Raw genomic sequence first — 20227 nt, forward strand, 5'->3', positions numbered from 1 at the left:
TCTCTCAGGGTCCTCACTGTTGTCTAGGTTCTCTGGGATTGTGATTTGTAGGCTGGCTTTCTTTGTTTAATGTTTGAAAACTACTTATGAGTGAGTACATGTGATATTTGTCTTTCTGGGTCTGGGTTACCTCACTCAAAATGATGTTTTCTAGCTCCATCCATTTACTTACAAATTTCAAGATGTTATTTTTTTTCTGCTGTGTAGTACTCCATTGTGTAAATGTATCACATTTTCTTTATCCATTCTTTAGTTAAGGGGCATTTAGGTTGTTTCCAGGTTCTGGTTATGACAAACAATGCTTCTGTGAACATAGCTGAGCACATGTCCTTGTGGCATGATTGAGCATCCTTTGGATATATACCCAAAGTAGTATTGCTGGTAGTTTCCTAATTTTCTGAGAAATCGCCACACTGACATACAAAGCTTGCATTCCCACCAGCAATGCAGGAGTGTTCCTTTTACCCCACAACCTCTTCAGCATAAGTTGTCATCAGTGTTTTTGATCTTGGCCATTCTTATAGGTGTAAGATGGAATCTCAGAGTTGTTTTGATTTGTATTTCTCTGATGGCTAAGGATGTTGAGCATTTCCTTAAGTGTTTTTCAGCCATTTTAGATTCCTCTGTTGAGAGTTCTCTGTTTAGGTCTGTACTCCATTTTTTTTTATTGGATTATGTGTTCTTTTGATGATCAATTTCTTGAGTTCTTTGTATATTTTGAAGATCAGACCTCTGTCTGATGTGGGGTTAGTGAAGATCTTTTCCCATTCTGTAGGCTGTCGTTTTGTCTTGTTGACCGTGTCCTTTGCTTTACAGAAGCTTTTCAGTTTCAGGAGGTCCCATTTATCAATTATTTCTCTCTGTGTCTGTGCTTCTGGGGTTCTATTTAGGAAATGATTCCCTGTATCAATGCGTTCAAGTGTACTTCCCACTTTTTCTTCTTTAAGGTTCAGTGTGGCTGACTTTACGTTGAGGTCTTTGATCCATTTGGACTTGAGTTTTGTGCATAGTGTTAGATAGAATCTATTTTCATTCTTCTACATGTTGATATCCAGTTATACCAGCTTCATTTAACAATTATACTTTCTTTTTTCCATTTGATATTTTTTGCTTCTTTGTCAAAAATCAGGCGTTCTAAAGTGTGTGGATTAATATCCAGGTCTTTGATTCAGTTCCATTGGTCCTCCTGTCTGTTTTTATGCCAATACCAGGCTGTTTTCAGTACTCCTTTCTCTTTTTTAAGAACAGTATTTATTGGGGCTGGAGAGATGGCTTAGGGGTTAAGAACTGGATGCTCTTCCAAAGACCTGGATTCTGGAATTCGCATGGCAGCTCACAACTGTCTGTAATTCCAGTCCCAGGGGATCCAAAACACCTACTGAGCTCCTTGAGTACCAGGCATTTGTGGAGTGGATGGATATACATGCAGAGAAAACCCACCCATACACATAAAATATTTTGATGTTTTTTAAATTTTTATTTGTATTATTTTAATTATGTGTCTGTGGGGTGGGGATGTGTGCACATGAATGTGAGTGCCCATGGAGGCCAAAGGTGTTAGATCCTCTAGTGCGGGGTCACAGGCAGCTGTGAGCCACCCAATGTGGGTTCTGGGACTTGAACTCAGGCCCTTAACCACTCCAAAATATTTTTTTTAAATATTTATTTATTATGTATACAATATTCTGTCTGTGTGTATGCCTGCAGGCCAGAAGAGGGCACCACACCTCATTACAGATGACTGTGAGCCACCATGTGGTTGCCGGGAATTGAACTCAGGACCTTTGGAAGAGCAGGCAATGCTCTTAACCATTGAGCCATTTCTCCAGCCCCCCAAAATATTTTTTAAAAAAAACAAATTAAAAAAAAACATTATTTACGTTTGGGGGTCATGAGTGTGACGGCCAGAAGTTAGCCTTCTAGAGCCTGTTCTCTCCAGCCTGTGAGTCCCCAAGACCAAACGCAGGGCAACATGTTTGGGGGCAAGCGTCTTCATCCACGGAGTCATCTCACTACCAGTACAATACAAACCCCACAACCTGGGAAACCAGACATGCCTGGTTTCTTTTAATAAGCTATGCAAGACTTGATGGACCACTTCTATACAGAAACCTGGGGTTTGTACAGGCTGTGATTCCTGGAGCATCCAGGATGGCTCGAACACATGCGGCCACATGGTTAGAGGTGGCAAGTTGGCACCTGCTGACATGAATGTGTGAACAAAGTCAATAATATAAGCCGTCAACCTGCATGCTTTCCTGCACCAGTTCATCCCTGTGTGTAGGCTCAGTCTCTTCAGTATTAGGCTATAGAAGAAGCCACAAAAATATCTTGTTGTATCAGAATGTTAGCCAACTATAGATTATCCCTCCCCCCTTTTTGGTAAATAGTTTTATGTTACTTAAGGATAAGTAGTTCTATCCTTAGAATACAAATAGTTTTTTAAATTTCAGTGCCTGCTTCTAATTTCAGTACAGTGACTCCGAGTTCTTGTTCAGCCTGGACTACAGGATTGAAACGCAGTTTCAGAATTTATAAATTTTAAACAGAGAGTGTTCCCTGGGCTGGAGAGATGGCTCAGCAGTTAAGAGCACTGATTGCTCTTCCAACAGACCTGAGTTCAATTCCCAGCACCCATATGGCAGCTGACAACTGTAACTCCAGTTCCAGGGGACCCGGCACCCTCTTCTGGCCTCAGCAGACAGCAGCCACACGTGTGGTGCACAGACATGCAAGCAAAATACCACATACAAAAAACAAATTTTTTTTTAAAAAATAAATGTTGCCTCAGGTGACCAACAGACACTCTCACGGGGAATTTGGGACCGGCTGCAATTCCGTGTCACGGCAGACCTGCTAGCTAGTTGTCCTGGTGAGTCACTGTAGGCTTTTCTTGTTATAATTCCGATGTCCACGCATGCCTCGCCTTCATTCACGCCCACCAAAGACTGCGGAAGCACATCTGCCCCAAGCACACATCCCTGCAGCCCAGAGCTGCCACCAACACAGCCCTGTAACCCAGAGCCTCCTGGTGGCGACGATGCTTGTGTGCCGCAGCGTGCCACCACAGTGGGTACCGGGAAAACTGTCTGTGTGACTGGATGGATGTTTCTCAGTGTTTGTGCATTCCAACACATTAATGTACTATAAAGTCTGTCTAGGAAATATGAAAGATCGTTTTTCAAAAAATTATGTTTATGCGTTGGGCGAGTGTGAAGGTCAGGAGAGAACTTGCCAGAGTTGTCCTTCTGCCGTGTGAGTTCTCTGGAGCTGAAATCAGCTCACCGGGCATTTCAGTGGCATCCTCACCGGCGGCCACCACTTTTTCGTTGTAACAGAAAAGATTTTAAGGGATAAGGATGGTTATTTCTTTTTTTTAAAAAAAAAGATGTATTTTTATGTTTAACCACGTGTATATGAGTGCTCCAGAGCCGTGGGTTACCTGGAGCTGAGGTTACAGGCAGCTGTGAGCACCTCCCATGGGATCAGGCTCAGACGAGACAAGTGGTGCTCTTAGCCACTGAGCCCTCTCCAGCCCCCAAATATCATTTCTTTGTTCAATAAGTGTTATTTATTCATTTAGTTATTTATTTGATTTTTCGAGACAGGGTTTCTCTGTCGCTTTGGAGCCTGTCCTGGAACTAGCTCTGTAGACCAAACTGGCCTTAAACTCACAGAGATCCGCCTGCCTCTGCCTCGTGAATGCTGAGATTAAAGGCATGCACTACCACCACTTTAATAAACTTTATATGTATGGGTGTTTTGCCTACATGTAATATGTAAGTTTATGTACCATCTGCACGCAATGCCCACAGAAGCCAGAAGAGGGCGCTGGATCCTCTGGTACTGGCAGTAAGGGCAGTTGTGAGCTATCGTGTGTTTGGGAATCAAACCCAGGTCCTCTGGAAGAGCAGCCAGTGCTCTTAACCGCTGAGCCGTCTCTCCAGACCCCAAAACACTGTTTCTTAAGGTGTGTGTGTGTGTGTGTGTGTGTGTGTGTGTGTGTGTGTGTGTGTGTGTGTGTAGTGTGGGTCTTTGTTGTTGTTTAAGTTTGAGGTCGGGCATTGTGATACACACTGGGAGTCCCCGCCTACTAAAGCAGGGTCCCTTTAGCCCACGTTGATTGGTGTACAGTTAGGTGACATGACACAACCGCCATCTCAGACAGACGGGTCAGACGAAGCGGTGTGGAAACGCTGTCTGCACCACCTGTAGCAAACACAAGGCAGGGTAGTTGAGAACCAACGCTCGCCTCCCCTGCGTGTCCTTGCTGTTCTGGCTCACCCTCTGCTGCTGTGAGGACAACGTGATAGAATAACCAAAGCCAGCTTAGGAAAGATGGGCTTCGTTCAGCTTTCAGGTACAGCGTCTCCTTGAAGGAAGCCGAGGCAACACCTCCAGGCAGGAAGCTGGAGGCCAGAGCTGAAGCAGAGAGCGCGGAGGAGGCTGCTTACCGGCTAGATCGTTTCTCAGCCTCTTCTGTAGTCCCAGAACATCTGCCCAGGAACGGCTCCACCCACTGTAGGCGGGGCACTCCCACATCAATCATTAATCAAGGAAATGCCTCACTGGCATAGCCACAGGCCAGTCGGATGGAGGGTCACTCTTTTAATTTGTGTCAAGTTGACAATCAGCACCCTTACACAACAGTGCCACAGGTCCCGGTGTTCACCTGTTCCTAAGAGTAGAAGGTGACATTTGCTGAAGGAATATGAAAGCGACCTGGGCAGACAAACTTGACGGGGTGGGGAGTGGGGGTGGGGGGATGGGAGGTGGAGTGGGGGATCGGTGGGGGGGTAAGGGGGTAAGTGGGGTGTGGGGGGGTGAAGGCCCTCCAGAACAAAGACCAGCAATCAAATGTGGGTGCAGGTGCGGATGTGTGGGTACAGCATGGGAGGGGGGATTTGGGTGCAGGCAGACCATGGGAAGGAAACCCTCTTGAACCATCAGAGAAGCAAGCATGGCTGCTTCTGCAGCCCTGGCGTGAATCCCTGTTTGCCGCTCCCATTGACTAGCTGAGTGACCTGCCTTCTGCGGGTCAGAGTTGACTGCTGGCAGCTGGAGACAGAAGCACGTCTGCCATATATGTGGAGTTACATATATGTGGAGTTACATATATGTGGAGTTACATATATGTGGAGCTACAGAGGATCAGCAAGTAGATAATGTTCTCTGCTCTTCACTTTCCTAAAGACTCATAAAGTCAAGGCCTGGGGCCTTGTCCCCTTGTGCTCAGGAGCATGATGGCCCATCCCTAGAGACAAGCTCAGACTTCCTATAGGGTTAGAGGAACTTTGTTTTTGCTTTTAGTATTGATCTTTGCTTTTTATCTGTGTTTTTATTTATGGGTATTTGTGTGTAGACAAATGCCTTCCAGTCCTGGAACTGGAGTTTATGGGATTGGGATACATCCCACCCAAATAAACTGAACTGGGGGCTCCGAAAGAACAAATGCTCCCAACTGCCGAGCCATCTTCTCCAGCCCAGTTTTCAGTGACTGGTGGATTTTTTTTTTTTTTTTGATGTTTTCTGCCCTTCATCAAGATCCAACATGGCATTTCAAGTTTAAGCAAACATGTCCACATTCCAATCTACAGAAAAAGAGAAAGGCAAGAAACTGCAGCACCAATGCAGCCAGCGGAGCCACGTGAGGTTTCATTTGTGTGTTAGTAAAGCTTGCCTGAAGACCAGAGAGTAAAACAGCCACACTGGGCCCGGCAGTGGCGGCACACACCTCTCATCCCAGCAGCCACCCTAGTTAGCCATAGAGGCCCGGCAGTGGCAGCACACACCTTTCATCCCAGCAGTCACCCTAGTTAGCCATAGAGGCCGGGCGGCGGTGGTGCACACCTTTCATCCCAGCACTAGAGAGGAATTAAAGGTAGGATGAGACAGAACTGTCTCTCAGTCTGAAGATTTCATAGAGGGACGAGCTCTCTAATGGCTTGGCTGCTTTGCTTTTCTGATCTTTAGGTTGAACCCCAATATGTGTCTCTGGGTTTTTATTATTTGTAAGGAAAGGTGTAAGGAAAAAATGGAAGCCATGTCAGCCATGTGCAGGGCTAGCATTTGGGAATTCTGTTACCAAGAACAGAGGCTATTTGGAATAACAATATCTGGCACCCAGCCCCATCTGCACTGTGACGTTCAAGTCATTGCTCCAATAAAGATCTTAGACGGTTTCCAGGCACACAGGAAGTTCCTACTGAAGGCTACTATAGTATACGTCCTTCCATCAGCCCCGCCTTCTTTACCCTCATCAAACAAAAGTCATCAAACTTTCTTTACTAAATCGACACTTCGAGATTCCCAGCTAATCCAAGGCCACAGCTACCCATCAGTGGAGTCTCCCTAAGCTACGACCATGGCCACCCATCATAAGCTACAACCATGGCCACCCATCATAAGCTACAACCATGGCCACCCATCGTAAGCTACAACCATGGCCACCCATCGTAAGCTACGACCATGGCTACCATCAGTGGAGCCCCGCGTTTTGTAGGAATGGGTCTGCTCTGGCATTCTTGTTAGGCTCAATCATTGAGTAAGAGAACAGTGGAACGGAGCCAGTGGCTGGTGCATGGTGCAGCATGGGGGTCTGGATCCACCCTTCAGCCACCCCTCAGCCACGAGACTGCACAGGCATCTCTTCTTCCATGACACCCACTCAACTTCTTGCATTGCTACTTCTGAGAGGGTACAGTTGAGGCTTCTATCACAAGAGACTGACATTTCACCTGGTCCCCTGAGCAGGTTGGAAACTCATTTCTTTCACATATGACCGTTTGGCTAGTGGCTCAGGCCCGTCTGGACTCTCAGACACTTAATATTGTTGCTCTCCCATTTTGAAGAGATTTTAAAAAGTGACTTGGGGCTGGAGAGAAGACTCCGTGAGATGAGGAGATGCCTAAACTGGCAAAGGACTTGCCAAGCTTGCATAGGACCGGGGTCCGATCCCAGCACCCCCATAAGCAGCTACATGTGGCTGTGGCTGTGTGTGTCTGTAATTTCAATGCTGCGGGGTGGGGGAGGACAGAGACAGGCAGTTCCTGAGTTTCCTTGGCCAGCCAGCAGCCTAGGAGAATCGTCAAGCTCTAGGTTCAAGAACGACTCTGCCTCGAAATAAAAGGCGCAATGCTGGTGTGGGGGTGCGCACCCTGAGTCCCAGCGCTTGGAGGCCAGAGTTCTCTTCAGTCCAGTCTTTGCTGGTTCTGAGAATCTTGCCGGTTCAATCACTACTCAGCAAGGTTCACTCAGGTCTGGTCTAGCCTTTGCACACGTGGGGCTACCCCAGTACTGTATTCTGCCCTGCCCGCGGCCTTTGCTCTCCTAGCAAGCCAAGTCCTTCCTCTGCCTGGTGGGCACTCGTCACCCCAGCTTCCATTCCCAAGGCTTTATTCAAATATTTCTTCCTCACAGGGGCTGGAGAGATGGTTCAGCAGTTGTGAGCATTGAGTGCCTGTCCAGAAGACTGAGGTTTGACCCGCCCCAGCACCCACACGGCGGCTCACAACAATCTGTAACTCCGGTCTGTCTTTATGATCTCCAGAGACACCAGGCATGCACACGCCACACAGACATAGATTCAAGCAAAACGCTCATACTCCCAAAAGAAGTAAAATCAAAACCAGATTTTTTTTTTCTCGGCAAAACTCCCTCGGTGTCTCCCTCATCTCTCAAAGCCACACCCAGTCCATCAGCACGTGTTAGCGCAAACTGGGGAAACGGCTTGCTGTGCTAAGAGGCTCTCCAGCTGATCCCAGTACCTACGAAAAAGCCATGCCTGTGATCTCTGCCGTGTGGGAACAGAGACAGGCAGATCCCTCGGGGCCTCTAGGGAGAGCCAGATCTCAGGGAGAGGAGGGACTGGGAGCTAATGCTGGCGTGCAGCCTTCCAGTTTAATCAGATGATTTCTGTGAACGGATGGGGATGATTGTACAACAATGTAAATGAATTTACCGCCGCGGAGTAAGTTGTATAATAAAAGTCAAAACGTTAGTGTCAGTTTTAGGTAAAATACTGAAATGTTGAGAAGAGAGAATCTGAATATTTCTACACACTCCTCCTCCCAGCCCAGGCCATTTAATCCACCCCCTACGGTGATTCTACCTCGCTCGCAGCCCTCCCAGCCATCCGGCTGCTCAGTACATCCTAATCACCCCCCACTCTCCCGAGAGCTGCAAATGTCCCACACAGGCGTGTCTGGGCTGTGTCTGCTATGGTCTCTCTGCGTGGCGTGCTCTTCAGCACCCACATACACAGCCCTCGCTCCATCATCACCGTTTATCTACCCCAGGCCAGAACGAAGCGTGGTGCACCAGAGACAGGGCTGTGCTCTGGTTTTTGTCTGTAATTCCCTGATGCATTTTGTTCACGTTTACTGCAGCCCTCTGAAGGTGGTCATTCTGGACCGGACTGCCACACTCCACATTTGGACAGCACATTTTTATCATTTGCTGGAGATAGAGTCTTGCTGGTCTTACACTTTTAGACTCAAGTAACCTCCTGGTCTCCCAAGTAGCTGATGTTACAGGTATGTCTATGTCAGATTTAAATGACAGAAACCAGGAATGGCTTAATTCTACGATTTGCCAAATTTAGCGGTATGTTTTGTTGACAGCAGCTGGTTTTTCGACCCAATCTTATAATGCAATGATCAGAACAAGCAGTTTTGGATTGCATCCAATGCACAGAGGACCCCAGACCTCACTATCAGGGTTCCCATGATGACAGCTGCAGGGGTATCTGATCACGAATGCCTGTGATCAAAGCATCCAAAGTCAGCGTCCTAAAACCCCACACAAACACGACACTCACTGCTGTAGTAGTAGACAGACGGTTAAGGACATTTATTCTGGTCAACTTACCAAACTCAGATTTGCTTTTTAAAAACTATATTTGAGCTCAGTATTTTACGTACAAAATTTTGCACAGTTCACTTCTTTCCGACAGAGGTAAAATATCGCCTGTGTTTGCTCTTTTCCCATCATTCCGCTGCTCTGACGAGACCCTGTCACAGCAATCCGGTGCTTGTCAAAGGTTCCACTTCTCTCTCCGGCAGCCTTTCCCGCGCTTCACTTTCTCTCTTTATGTTCTCGAGCATAGCTTCGAGGCATGGAATATTCATTTCCAAGATCCACAACAATCACCTCCTTAGAAAATGTCACTCCTTTCAGAGGTCTTTTTTGGCTTTCAATAACCGAAGGAGTTAAGGTGACATGCGTGGGTGTTCTCTCAGCGATCACACCCTGCAATGAGAACGGGACAAACCATAGAAATGACCGACCTGAAGTGCATTTCAAACACAAGGAGTCGTGCTTTAAAGCATTCAAAGGCACGTTGTGAAGGAGAAATAGAAAAAGTATTTTCGAATAGTATAGGCGGCAGCGACGATCCACCGTGTGTGGCTGCCGGATTCCCACGGCTAAGAAGCCTGGACTGGTCTGGCCAAATTTGATGGCATGCAGATAAAGCTGAGAGCCCGCAGTCTGTCTCCGACAGGATGTGGAGATAGGTGGGAGCTCGTGAAGGTTCTGGAAGTGTTTGTGTGCCAATGCCACGGATCCCAAGATCGCAGCAAGGGCAGCGGGCTTGTCCTGTGCTCAGCAGCAGTGGGGCAGCAGACACACAGCTCGGTTTTCCATGTGTCATGAAGTTTTGATCCTAGATACCTCACAGGGACTGTTACAGCGCTAAGATCCCAGGGGTGTAAGAAAAACAAAACGAAGGGAAATGTTAAGAAAAATAGGAATAAGAATGAAAGCTGAGGGGCTGGAGGGATGGCTCAGCGGTTAAGAGCGCTGCCTGCCATGCCAGAGGTCCCGAGTTCAAATCCCAGCAATCACGTGCTGGCTCACAGCCATCTATAATGAGATCTGGTGCCCTTTTCTGGCCTGCAGGCATACACAGAGGCAGATTTTAAATATATATATATATATATATATATATATATGTGTGTGTGTGTGTGTGTGTGTGTGTGTGTGTAAATATATATCTATATGTATAATTTAAAAAACTGAAAGATGAAAACAAAAAGACTCTCCTCATCAAACCTAAACGACCCCCGAGAGCAGAACACACGTCACCTTGTGGGTGGTTTCTCTCACATTCACAGACTCTAATATCTGTCTGTTTCTGTCCTCTTCTGACTCGGCGCTCCCTCTTAAGTGTGGGGCCGTGGCTTCCTTACTCTGTCTTTGGACAAGAATGCCAGGTCTCACAGGCATGTCCATGTTTACGAAGTGCAGTAGGACCCTGGGAAAATCAACAGTTTTTAAAAAGTCATGCACCTTAGTCAACATTACCACATATAGAAATTTCTAGCCTACCCAGATTACAGAGGTCAGAGGTTATTAATTGTCATCTGATGTCACTTGTTCCCCTTGTGGTTCTGGGGCAGTCACTGAACTTGAAGCTCACAGTTCATCTGGTCTGGCTGGGATCTGCTTGTCTCTGCCCCCAGCTGGGGTTACAGGGGTTGCAGCCACACTTGACTTTCGAGGTGAGGGCTGGAGAAGCCAGACTCTGTCACGCCTCAGCAGCAGCTGCCTGCCCACTGAGCCCCTTCCCCAGACTCACTTGTCTTGATCCTCGGGTTTGTTCATCTCCACATTAGCAGCTAAACAATCTTCACCTTCGTTCTCATCAGTACAAAGTGGAATCACTGGCTCTTCAATCCTGCCTCTGAAACTAAAAATAACAATAAAACACCAGTACAGAAGATGCTAAGGTGTGGAATGGGACTTTTACTTCTATTTAAAACGACTTGGTGTTATTTCTAGACACACTTGCTACTGTAACTTGAAGCCGGCCCCCAGATCATCAGCATAGGTGTATACCATTTATATAAAAACACTGCCAATAAAAGGAGGATACAAATGAAGCAGATGAGGAGTATGATGAAGAACGTGATGGTTGTGGTCTCAAAGACCAAAGGGTTCCATTTCGAAGTCTCGTCCATTTTCTCCTCCTCATTTTGTCCAAACATTCTTTTCTAGTCCAGTTTGAGTGCAGATTTCTTGTTCTTTATGTTTTCTAGGAAGAGAAGGATAAAAGACTGTTTTCACTGTGTTCTTCCGCTCTGGCGAGTCTCACAGAGCTTGCCTGGCTTCTTTTGGTGGAAGTGACTCACGCTGCCTAATTTCTCTTCATAAAGGCAGGAAGGGGCTGCGGTGGCCAGAGGGGAGACTGAGCTGGGACACGCTGCTCACTCAGCTCACCTCCCCTCACCCCAAAATTGCCAAAACCCAAAGGAGAGAGGACTGGGAGCAGCTGGAGACGGACCCAGCTCTCCATTCTTCTCTCTTCAGTGACATCACAGAGCCACGGAACTGCTGATGACCATGATCTGGAGCAGAAGGCCACTGACCTCTCTCTGTGTGGGCTGTGGATCACAGCCGTCCTCTGAGGTGTCCGGTGGGGGTCCCTTGGCACTGTCTTGGCCATGTTTTAGATCAGGATTTTCCAGATTCCAGCTTTCTTCTCCTGACTCAAGCCTCACTGATTGAATTCTTTTCATGGATATGATCAGCCGACCCACCTTCCTACAAAAATCCGCTTCTATAGCTCTGTGTACTCCTAAGGACTTTTCTCCAGAAGGAATGGCCTGCGATCTTCATCCCGTCTACTGTGCTGGCCTCCTGGACTCTCGGCCAGGGGCTGTGCAGGCTACCGCTCAAGGGAGCAGGACTAGAACAAGATGCTAAGTCAGAAGATGAGCGCAGGCCCCAGGAGCTGAGTGATGGGCCATGACAGCGAGGGCAATGCTAGAGCTGGATTCTCCTGGATGAAAGCAAGCTTGAGAAAGGTGGTGGCACAGGCCGGCAATCCTGGTCTGATGGGGAACCTCCTTCAGCCAAATGGCTTTTAAGAGGCTGGGCCAGGTGGGGCCACGACTTTTGGGTTCCCAGAAAGCCACCATCCTGCCCAACTTGCTCTTTATCTCTTCTTTCTATGCTCTACACATTGAGGTTGGACCCCGTTCCTGTTCCGTGAGTTTTCTCCCTTAGTACAGTCCTTAGAATACACCATTTCGGAGTCAGCTTGGATTATTTGACTCGTGCTCCCCCCACTTTACGCATTCAGCTTCCTCTGGCGCCCAACCCAAAGCTGGGCCAAGTCCATGCTTGCTCTTCAGGATGCCCAGGCACCCCACGGTGCTCCCGGCTCACCAGCTCAGCGTGTTTCCTGCTGGGACTGGCAACCCACCCACCACCCCTCTCGTGTCCCTTTTAACTGGTCCCATCCCAAATGTGCCACTGTCTCTCCAGCCAGTGACCCCTGTGGATCACAGTTCGCGGTGTACGACTGATGGAAAGTTTTGGGCTTTCTCCTTATTCAAGTCACCAACTCTTGGACTCACTTTGACCATCCTTAATAACTGCTCTTAATTTGTGAAAAAAAAAGGATACTTTTCAGTACCTATGTAAGCAACACATGCTGTTCAATGCTGCTTGCATCTCTCAGACATGCATCCCCAACTGCAACACCTGCTGGCAAATAAAGATTACCACACCTACTCCAGTTCACTGTAATTGCCTTACAGGAGGTAAGATCTGAAAAACTACAAAATTACTGATAATATAATCATCTTGGAGTTTAATAACCATTTTACTTATGCTATGAATGGTATTCTGTAAAGCTTATGTGATTTTTCTTATATGTCTATTTATTTGATTCTAGGGATTAGTTTTATTTTTCATATTATCTCATTAAGAAAATGGTTTAATAACAGAGCCAAAAATGAGGCACATATAAAAAATGATACAGTCTTTAGAGACTAATAATAATAAACAGCTAGTTTTAAAAATCAATACTATGAAGAGGGATAGCTTCAGTTTGACAAACAAAATCCAGTCAATGTCAAAAGGTGCTAAAACATTATCTGAAAAAAAATTGTGCTTCTAAATTTAATAATCAAAATCCGTTTAAAAGTTATGATAAATTAATGAATAAGGTATCTCTCCAGAAAAGTAATATACAGGCCATCAAAATTATGCTCAACAATGAGATGTTATCTTTATAGGACCAATTTCATACCTTAAAATCCTCAATGAGGACATTAAAACAGAACAAGGGACAGGAGGTTCAAACTTTACCAAAGGCAGTGGTAGAAAGATTTTAAAAGATTTTAAAAAATCATCGAAACTGAGGAGCAGGGACAAAGGTACAAGGGCAGAATTTAGCCTCATCAGTACGTGCCAGACTCCGGGATGACTTACCCAGAGTTTTAACTGCCTATTTGCTAATATCCTCAGAATGATCACCTGGCACAGAGTACCCTAAGGTAGTCAGAAATATATACGACAACCTATAGGTATGAGCGATCTTCAACAAAAACGAAAAACAAGCAATAGTATCTCATAGACTACATCCACCATTTGTTAGGGAAATGGTGAAATCGTGGGCTGCAAGCAATAAGGCTACTTCATACAATTGGTTTCAATTAATCTCAGCAGTCCTATAAGATGGACCTCAGATGCATTAAAAAATGTTATTAAAAAAGAGGCAAAAATTTTAAAACAACAAGAAAAAGCAAAAGGATTTGAGACTTCCCAAGATGAAATTCTTGGCGAGGGTCATTACTCTGATCCTCAGGACCAGGCTCGCTACGACAAATGCACCTTGTCCCTACGCAACACAGCAGCTTTAAATGCTTGGGACAGGATTCAGGAACTAGGGAAAAATTGAATCATATATTAGAGTTAAACAGGACCAAAGAGAAGCCTTTAGAGACTTTTTACAAAGATTAACTTAGGCTGTACAAGTAGGAGTAACAGACCCGGAGGCTAGATGAGCACTTATTAAATCTTTGGCTTTTGAAAACGCCAACTTAAAATGCAAAAAGATTCTTGGGCTTTTAAAGGTCAGATAAGCACCAACGGTTAAAGGAATCTTGCTAACAATAAATGTTGAGACATTTGACTATAATACTGAGGCTTAGGTAGGAAAAGTGATCTCCAGTGGTACGAGGAGACACCAAATTGCCAAATGTTTTAATTGTGGTAAAAATAGAGCATCTAAAAAGGGACTGTAGGCAAAAAAAAAAAATACTAAAAAATAACGTCTCCTCTAAAAACGGCAAAAATAGGGGGACTCAGTCTTCTGGTATATGTAAGAGATGTCGCAAAGGCTGACATTGGACCAGTAAATGTAGAACGACAAAAGACAGACAAGGCAAACCAATACCATCAGAAAACTCCTTGAGGGGCCTCTCTCAAGCCTCCATGTCTAATGTGGTACAGTCATTTCCAATCACTGTGGAGAACATGTCTCACCAAAAAAATTAAACAATCCAGTACCTACTGTAAAAAAACCATATTATTCTGGATAATAAAATAGACCTAGAAAATAAATAAAAAACTTCAGCAAAAAATTAAAAAACATATATTTTGGCAGACATCTATAAATTATCAAAGACTAAAGCTAAAAATGCATATAAATGACATTGTAATTAAGGAATTAATAGACACAGATGCAGATGTGAGTATCATTACTTCAAAATCTTGGCATCTGAATTGGTCTCTTCAAGACACAAATATTCAATTCCTAGGAACTGGAACCCTATCTCAAGTAAAACAAAGCACAAGATGAGTTGAATGCATAGGGCCAAAAGGATAAAAAGGAAGGCTGAGGTCATATATAGCTAATATTGCAGCAATGAAATACCCAGATTAACATTCCTATAATTCCCCCCGCCCACACACACACACAAAACCTCGACAACAAATGGTGCCCAAAAAGTCATTCCATTTTAAAATGCTGGCTTTCTGTGCTAAAGCTTCCTTGCTGGCAGGGATCTTGAAATGCGATAGAGTTGTGACAATAAACATGGCTATAGTCAGTACCTTTGCCATGAGGCTGGTGTTGTGAGAGTATCTTTCGCTGCCTCAGCCAATAGTCGCTGAAGCACGAGCCCACAGTGCAACGGGGAGCGCCTTCCGCTCCGTCAGCCAATAGCCGCTGAAATACCAGCCCACTGGGGCGTGGTATATTTCTCTTTTAAAAAGAGCCACAGATCAGGCCCTCTTGGTTCCGGCGCTTGGTCCCGGCTCCTGCTCCTGGCTCCTGCTCCAGCGACTAGGCTCCCTTCCTGACGGTTTATGGTGTATGTAAGTTTTACCCCCCAAAATAAATAACCCCTTAAAACATAACTGGTGTGGGATTGATTCGCCTATAGGCTGGACTCTCAGAAAGCTAAGGAATGGGCTGGATCCAGCCATCAAAGCCATGGCTTTAATCCTCTCCATATTGCTTAGCAAATTAAAGACTCATGTGGTCAGAAAAAGAGAGAGAGAGATACAGTAAAGATAGAATCAAAGATGAAAAAAAAAACCTCTAAATGGTTTACTATGTGTTTAAAAATATATGCAAGTTTGGGAAGAAGAAAAGGTGATAGTCCTTAAAATAAAAAAGAAAGAGAATAGTTGGGTGTGGTGGTACACAATTTTAACCCCAACACTTGGGAGACAGAAGCAGGCAGACCTCTGTGAGTTCAAGGACAACCTGGTCTACAGAGTGAGTTCCAGGACAGCCAAAGATACACAGAGAACCTGTCTCAAAAAGTCAAAAGTTAAAAGTAAAAATAAAAGAAATAGAGGTTAAACTAAAACCATGTAAAGATGAAAAATACACAGAGAGTCTCAATACTGTATGTTACTATGTTCTCTTTGAATTATTTGAATGCTGAGGAAGGAGCAACAGCTGCTAAAAGATATTTGTTTATAAATACTGCTGTTTATAATAATAAATAAAATATTAACCCAAGATAGGTATTGTGAAAATACCTTGACTTTAAAGTTAAAGTTAAAAGATATGTTACTTTGGAGAAGAGGCTTTGTTTTTGTTTCCACAGAAAATGAGAGGCTCTGAATTCATTCTGAGTTAAGAAAAATCGGGTTTGATCAAGAAAGACCACCTGAGAAATCTCCAGTAGGAACAGATGGCCCAGATGACAGAGTTCTACATCCAGAACAGGTTTCAAGACTGCTGCCTGAAATGATCAAACCTCACAGGATACTCCAGTCAGGACTTGATCATAACTCTAAATTTTCTTTAGGTTCCTGTAAGATTATCAGTGCCCCCAAACAGCAGGAAGTAGCCTGGAAAACTATGCCCACATTCCCGAAAAATGAACTATGGATTGTTTCCTTTGTTTAGAATGTTGGTTACAAGTTGATAGTGATCAGGAGAAAAACTAAACAAAGGATATTAGATTCAGAGTTCTTTTTATTTAAAAAAAGAGGGGGAAATGGTGTGGGACAAATGTCTAGATTCTGTCAATTATATTTTAAATAAATGTTGATTGGCCACTAGCCATGCAGGAAGTATAGGTGAGACAACCAGACAGGAAGTGAAGGCGGGTCAATGAGAACAGAGAATTCTGGGAAGAGGAAGCTTTGTCTGCAGTCCTGATCTGATCACAGAAACAGCAAGATGTGACTGCCCCACATGGATAACACAGATAAAAATAATGGCTAATAATATGCTATATAAGTTATAAGAGTTAATAAGAAGCCTGAGCAAATAGGCCAATCAGTTTATAACTAGTGTAGACCTCTGGGTGATTTCTTTGGAACAATGATTGCAGGAACTGGGCAGGACAGAAAACTCAGACAACACTCATGTTTCTAAAAAGGATATTATAAGGTATTATAAACAAAGGTCACCATCCATTCAGGCTGCACAAAAACACAAAGCAACTCCAGAGGTTCCAATGGCCTACCCTTAAAATAGTTAACTGAGAAACCAATATGGGTTAACAATGGCCTTTAACAGAAGACAAACTGCAGTCCTTAAAACAGCCAGTACAAAAACAGCTAAATGCTCACCATAATAGTCAACCAGCCCTTAAAATTCTCCTGTATTCGTTGTCAAAAAGAAATCTGGAAAACGGAGAATGGTGACAGATCTAAGAGCTGTCAACAAGGTACTTCAACCTATGGGTTCTCTACAATCTGGAATTCCTCTGCCTTCTCTATTACCAAAAGGATGGTCTCTTATAGGTATTGATTTAAAAGATTGTTTCTTCACTATACCTTTACAAAAAGAGAACAGAAGAATTTGCCTTCACAGTGTCTACTTATAATAATTCTTAGCCTACCAGGAGATACCAATGGACCATCCTCCCACAGGGAATGCTCAATATCCCTACCCTGTGCCAATACTTTGTCAGTCAGCCATTAAAAATAATATGTAAACAATTTCCTAAGTCTATAATTTACCATTACATGAATGACATTTTGCTATCTTATTCAAATGCAGATACTTTTAAAAATGTTTAAAAAATAAAAAAGTTTTGCCTAAATGGAGATTACAAATTGCTACTAAAAAAACACAAAGAGATTTTGTCAATTACCTAGGTTACAAAATAGGTTTACAAAAAATTAAAACACAAAAGGCACAAATTAGGAGAGATTGATTGCAGATTCTTAATGACTTTCAAAGATTGTTAGGAAACATTTCCAGTCTATGACTGGCTGTTGGGATAACACCTGATCAAATAATTCATTTAAACAAAACCTTAGATGGTATAAAAGACTTAAATAGTCCCCCAAAATTAACAGTTAAAACAAAAAATGATGATTGTTAAAAATTAATTACAGGAGGCATATGTGGATAGGGTAAATCTAAATCTTAACTGTATTCTAGTCATATTGCCTTCCAAAATTTCCTCTACAGAAATTTTAATGCAGAAGAAAGATATTATCTTAAAATGGATCTTTTTACCACTTAAACCAAATAAAAAATTAAAACTTATCTAAAAAGGTCTCTAAATCAATTATAGAAAAATTGAGACTTCGTCAACTAGCAGCTATAGACCCAGCAGAGATTGTAGTGCCGTTTACTACTGATGAAATTAAAAAGTTATAAAAAGACAATAAACCATGGCAAAGAGCTTGTGCTAATTTTTTGGGAAAAATTAATAATAATTATCCCCCAAACAATAAAATTAACCTTATAAAAACTACTTAAATTCCTCCCCAAATTGTACAGGACACACCAACAACTGGAGCCCACACATTTTATACTGATGCAAAGAAATCAAAAAAGGCAGGTTACAAATCAAAAAACATAAGTAAGATAAAACAAAGCCCTTATAAGCTCTGTGAGGTTGCAGTCACTCAGGAATGGCTCTGCAGAGCCCAGTCAAATATGCCTGCTTCAAAACTTACTCAGGGCAGAATATTACAGTCAGTTCAGCAGAAACACAAAAGGATTTCAAGGGAGCACTAGCCAGAGAGATGGCAGTGTTGAGGGAGCATTAGCTGGAGAGATGGTGGTATTGAGGAAGCACTAGCCGGAGAGATGGCGGTGTTGAGGGAGCACTAGCCGGAGAGATGGCAGTGTTGAGGGAGCACTAGCCGGAGAGATGGCGGTGTTGAGGGAGCACTAGCCGGAGAGATAGCGGTGTTGAGGGAGCACTAGCCGGAGAGATGGCAGTGTTGAGGGCACTGGCTGCTCTTTTCTGAGGACTAGAGTTCCGTTTCCAGCACCCACATCAGGCAGCCCAGCTCCAAGGAATCCCACTGTCTATTCTGCACCCACACAAACACACACACACATACGTACACTTAAGACAATAAAAAGTCGGGGGGTGGTGGCGTACACCTTTAATCCCAGCACACGGGAGGCAGAGGCAGGTGGATCTCTGTGAGTTCACGGCCAGCCTGGTCTACAGAGTGAGTTCCAGGACAGCCAGGGCTACACAGAGAACCTCTGTCTTGAAAAAAAAATTGAATTTTAAAAAAGAGAATAGCATAAAACTTAATGCTAAAAAATTGGCTATCTTGGATGGAATAAGAAAATTCCAAGAACACAAAAGCTTTTATCTCTAAATCATGAAGGATCAGAAAATCTGGGTAAATCTACAGTGAGACTAAATCAGCAGCAGAAAACGTCCCCACAAAGATGGTTCAATGGCATAGCTTCACTTGGGAATTCTACCAAATCCTCCTCACAGCATCTGCAAGAATCAGAGAGGACACAATTCTGTGAGACTGGCATTGTTTTGTGCTCTGTATGGAGGATGGTCAGCAATACTCGCTCTTCCTTCTTGAGTGAGTGAGCTTATTAATTGCATAGCAAGCAAAAGTAAAAGAAAAATAGAAGGCAGCAGCTAGAAGTAGTAGACAGACCAACAGACATCACCAAAGCAGGCATTTGCAACATCCAGCAGGGCTGACGGGGAAGGCCACAGACAGTTGAGCCGGAGTCCTGGGCAGAGCGATGGGAAAGCTGGCTTCCCATTCTCAATGCAGACATTTTAATACCAAGAGATAAACACTGGCTGCACTGCCAGAAATGACTTTCCTTCCAGTTCTTCCCAAAGGTGCGATGTTTTCAATACCCTCAGCTACTCTCCTTTTCTCTTGGACATCTGAAGTAAACATGCTAAAGCCTGGGAGAAGAGGGCCGTCCTTAATCCCAGTTCTGGTAAGCACAGGCAATTCACAAATGTAATTTAGATTGTATTGTTTATGTTTTGCTATAGAACATTAAAAAATACCTATTAGGTTGGTTCATAAGTTTTTAAGAGATTTATTTTTTAAAACTTTTACTATTTTTAGTTCTCTCTCTTTCTCTCTCTCTCTCTCTCTCTCTCTCTCTCTCTCTCTGTGTGTGTGTGTGTGTGTGTGTGTGTGTGTGTGTGTGTGTAGCCCAGGGGAGTTGGATCCCCTGGAGTTGGAGTTACAAGCAGTCATGGGCCATCTGATGTAGGTGCCAGGATTTGAAGCCTAGTCTTCTGTGCTCCTCTGGAAGAACAGTGTGTGCTCTTAACCACTAAATGAATACTCTAGCCCCTATTTGTTTTATTTTGTACGTGTGAGTGTTTGTTTGCCTGTATGTGTGTGCTTCACAAGCATGCAGTACCCACAACAGCCAGAAGAGGCAGCAGATCCCCTGAAACTGGTGTTACAGCGGTTGTGAGCTGCCTGATAGTGGGTGCTGGGAAGTGAACCTGGTTCTGGGTCCTCTGAAAGAGTGGCAACTGCTCTTAACTGCTAAGCCATCTCTCTAGCTCTGTTGTTTAAAAAAAAAAATTAGAATTAAAAGCAAGAATGAGTTTTCTGCTAAGGCTTTGCAGATTAGCTAGGCTGTGGTATTAGCTGCAAGACCCGGCCCCTTCAGTGTCTTTGATCTGTTTTAACCCTAATATTTTAACTCACATTTGGTTTTTATCATTGTTTTGTTTTGAGACAGGGTGTGAGGGCCCACAGTTGTGAG

At 44.1% G+C, this 20227-nt stretch overlaps 1 protein-coding gene across 4 annotated transcripts; it reads right to left on the minus strand.

Annotated features, from left to right (window-relative positions):
- Positions 1-8826: 8826 nt before the first annotated feature.
- Dema1 (DPM1 ER membrane anchor 1) lies at positions 8827-11298 on the minus strand. Of its 4 annotated transcripts, none has more exons than XM_048435419.2 (5): positions 11231-11298; positions 10789-11035; positions 10580-10690; positions 10087-10255; positions 8827-9249 (listed from the first exon to the last, which is right to left on the minus strand). In XM_048435419.2, exons 2-5 carry the CDS (start codon positions 10986-10988, stop codon positions 9076-9078), a joined length of 654 nt encoding a protein of 217 aa, XP_048291376.1. In that variant the 5' UTR covers positions 10989-11035; positions 11231-11298; the 3' UTR covers positions 8827-9075. The 4 variants fall into 4 exon arrangements, with proteins under 4 accessions (XP_048291376.1, XP_048291374.1, XP_048291377.1 ...); XM_048435417.2 differs by having other exon boundaries at positions 11221-11297; XM_048435420.1 differs by having other exon boundaries at positions 10840-11035; positions 11133-11295.
- Between the last annotated feature and the right edge of the window lie 8929 nt (positions 11299-20227).

The sequence above is a fragment of the Myodes glareolus genome, chromosome 8 (genome assembly GCF_982192425.1).
Source record: "Myodes glareolus chromosome 8, mMyoGla1.1, whole genome shotgun sequence".
NCBI classification, from domain to species: domain Eukaryota; kingdom Metazoa; phylum Chordata; class Mammalia; order Rodentia; family Cricetidae; genus Myodes; species Myodes glareolus.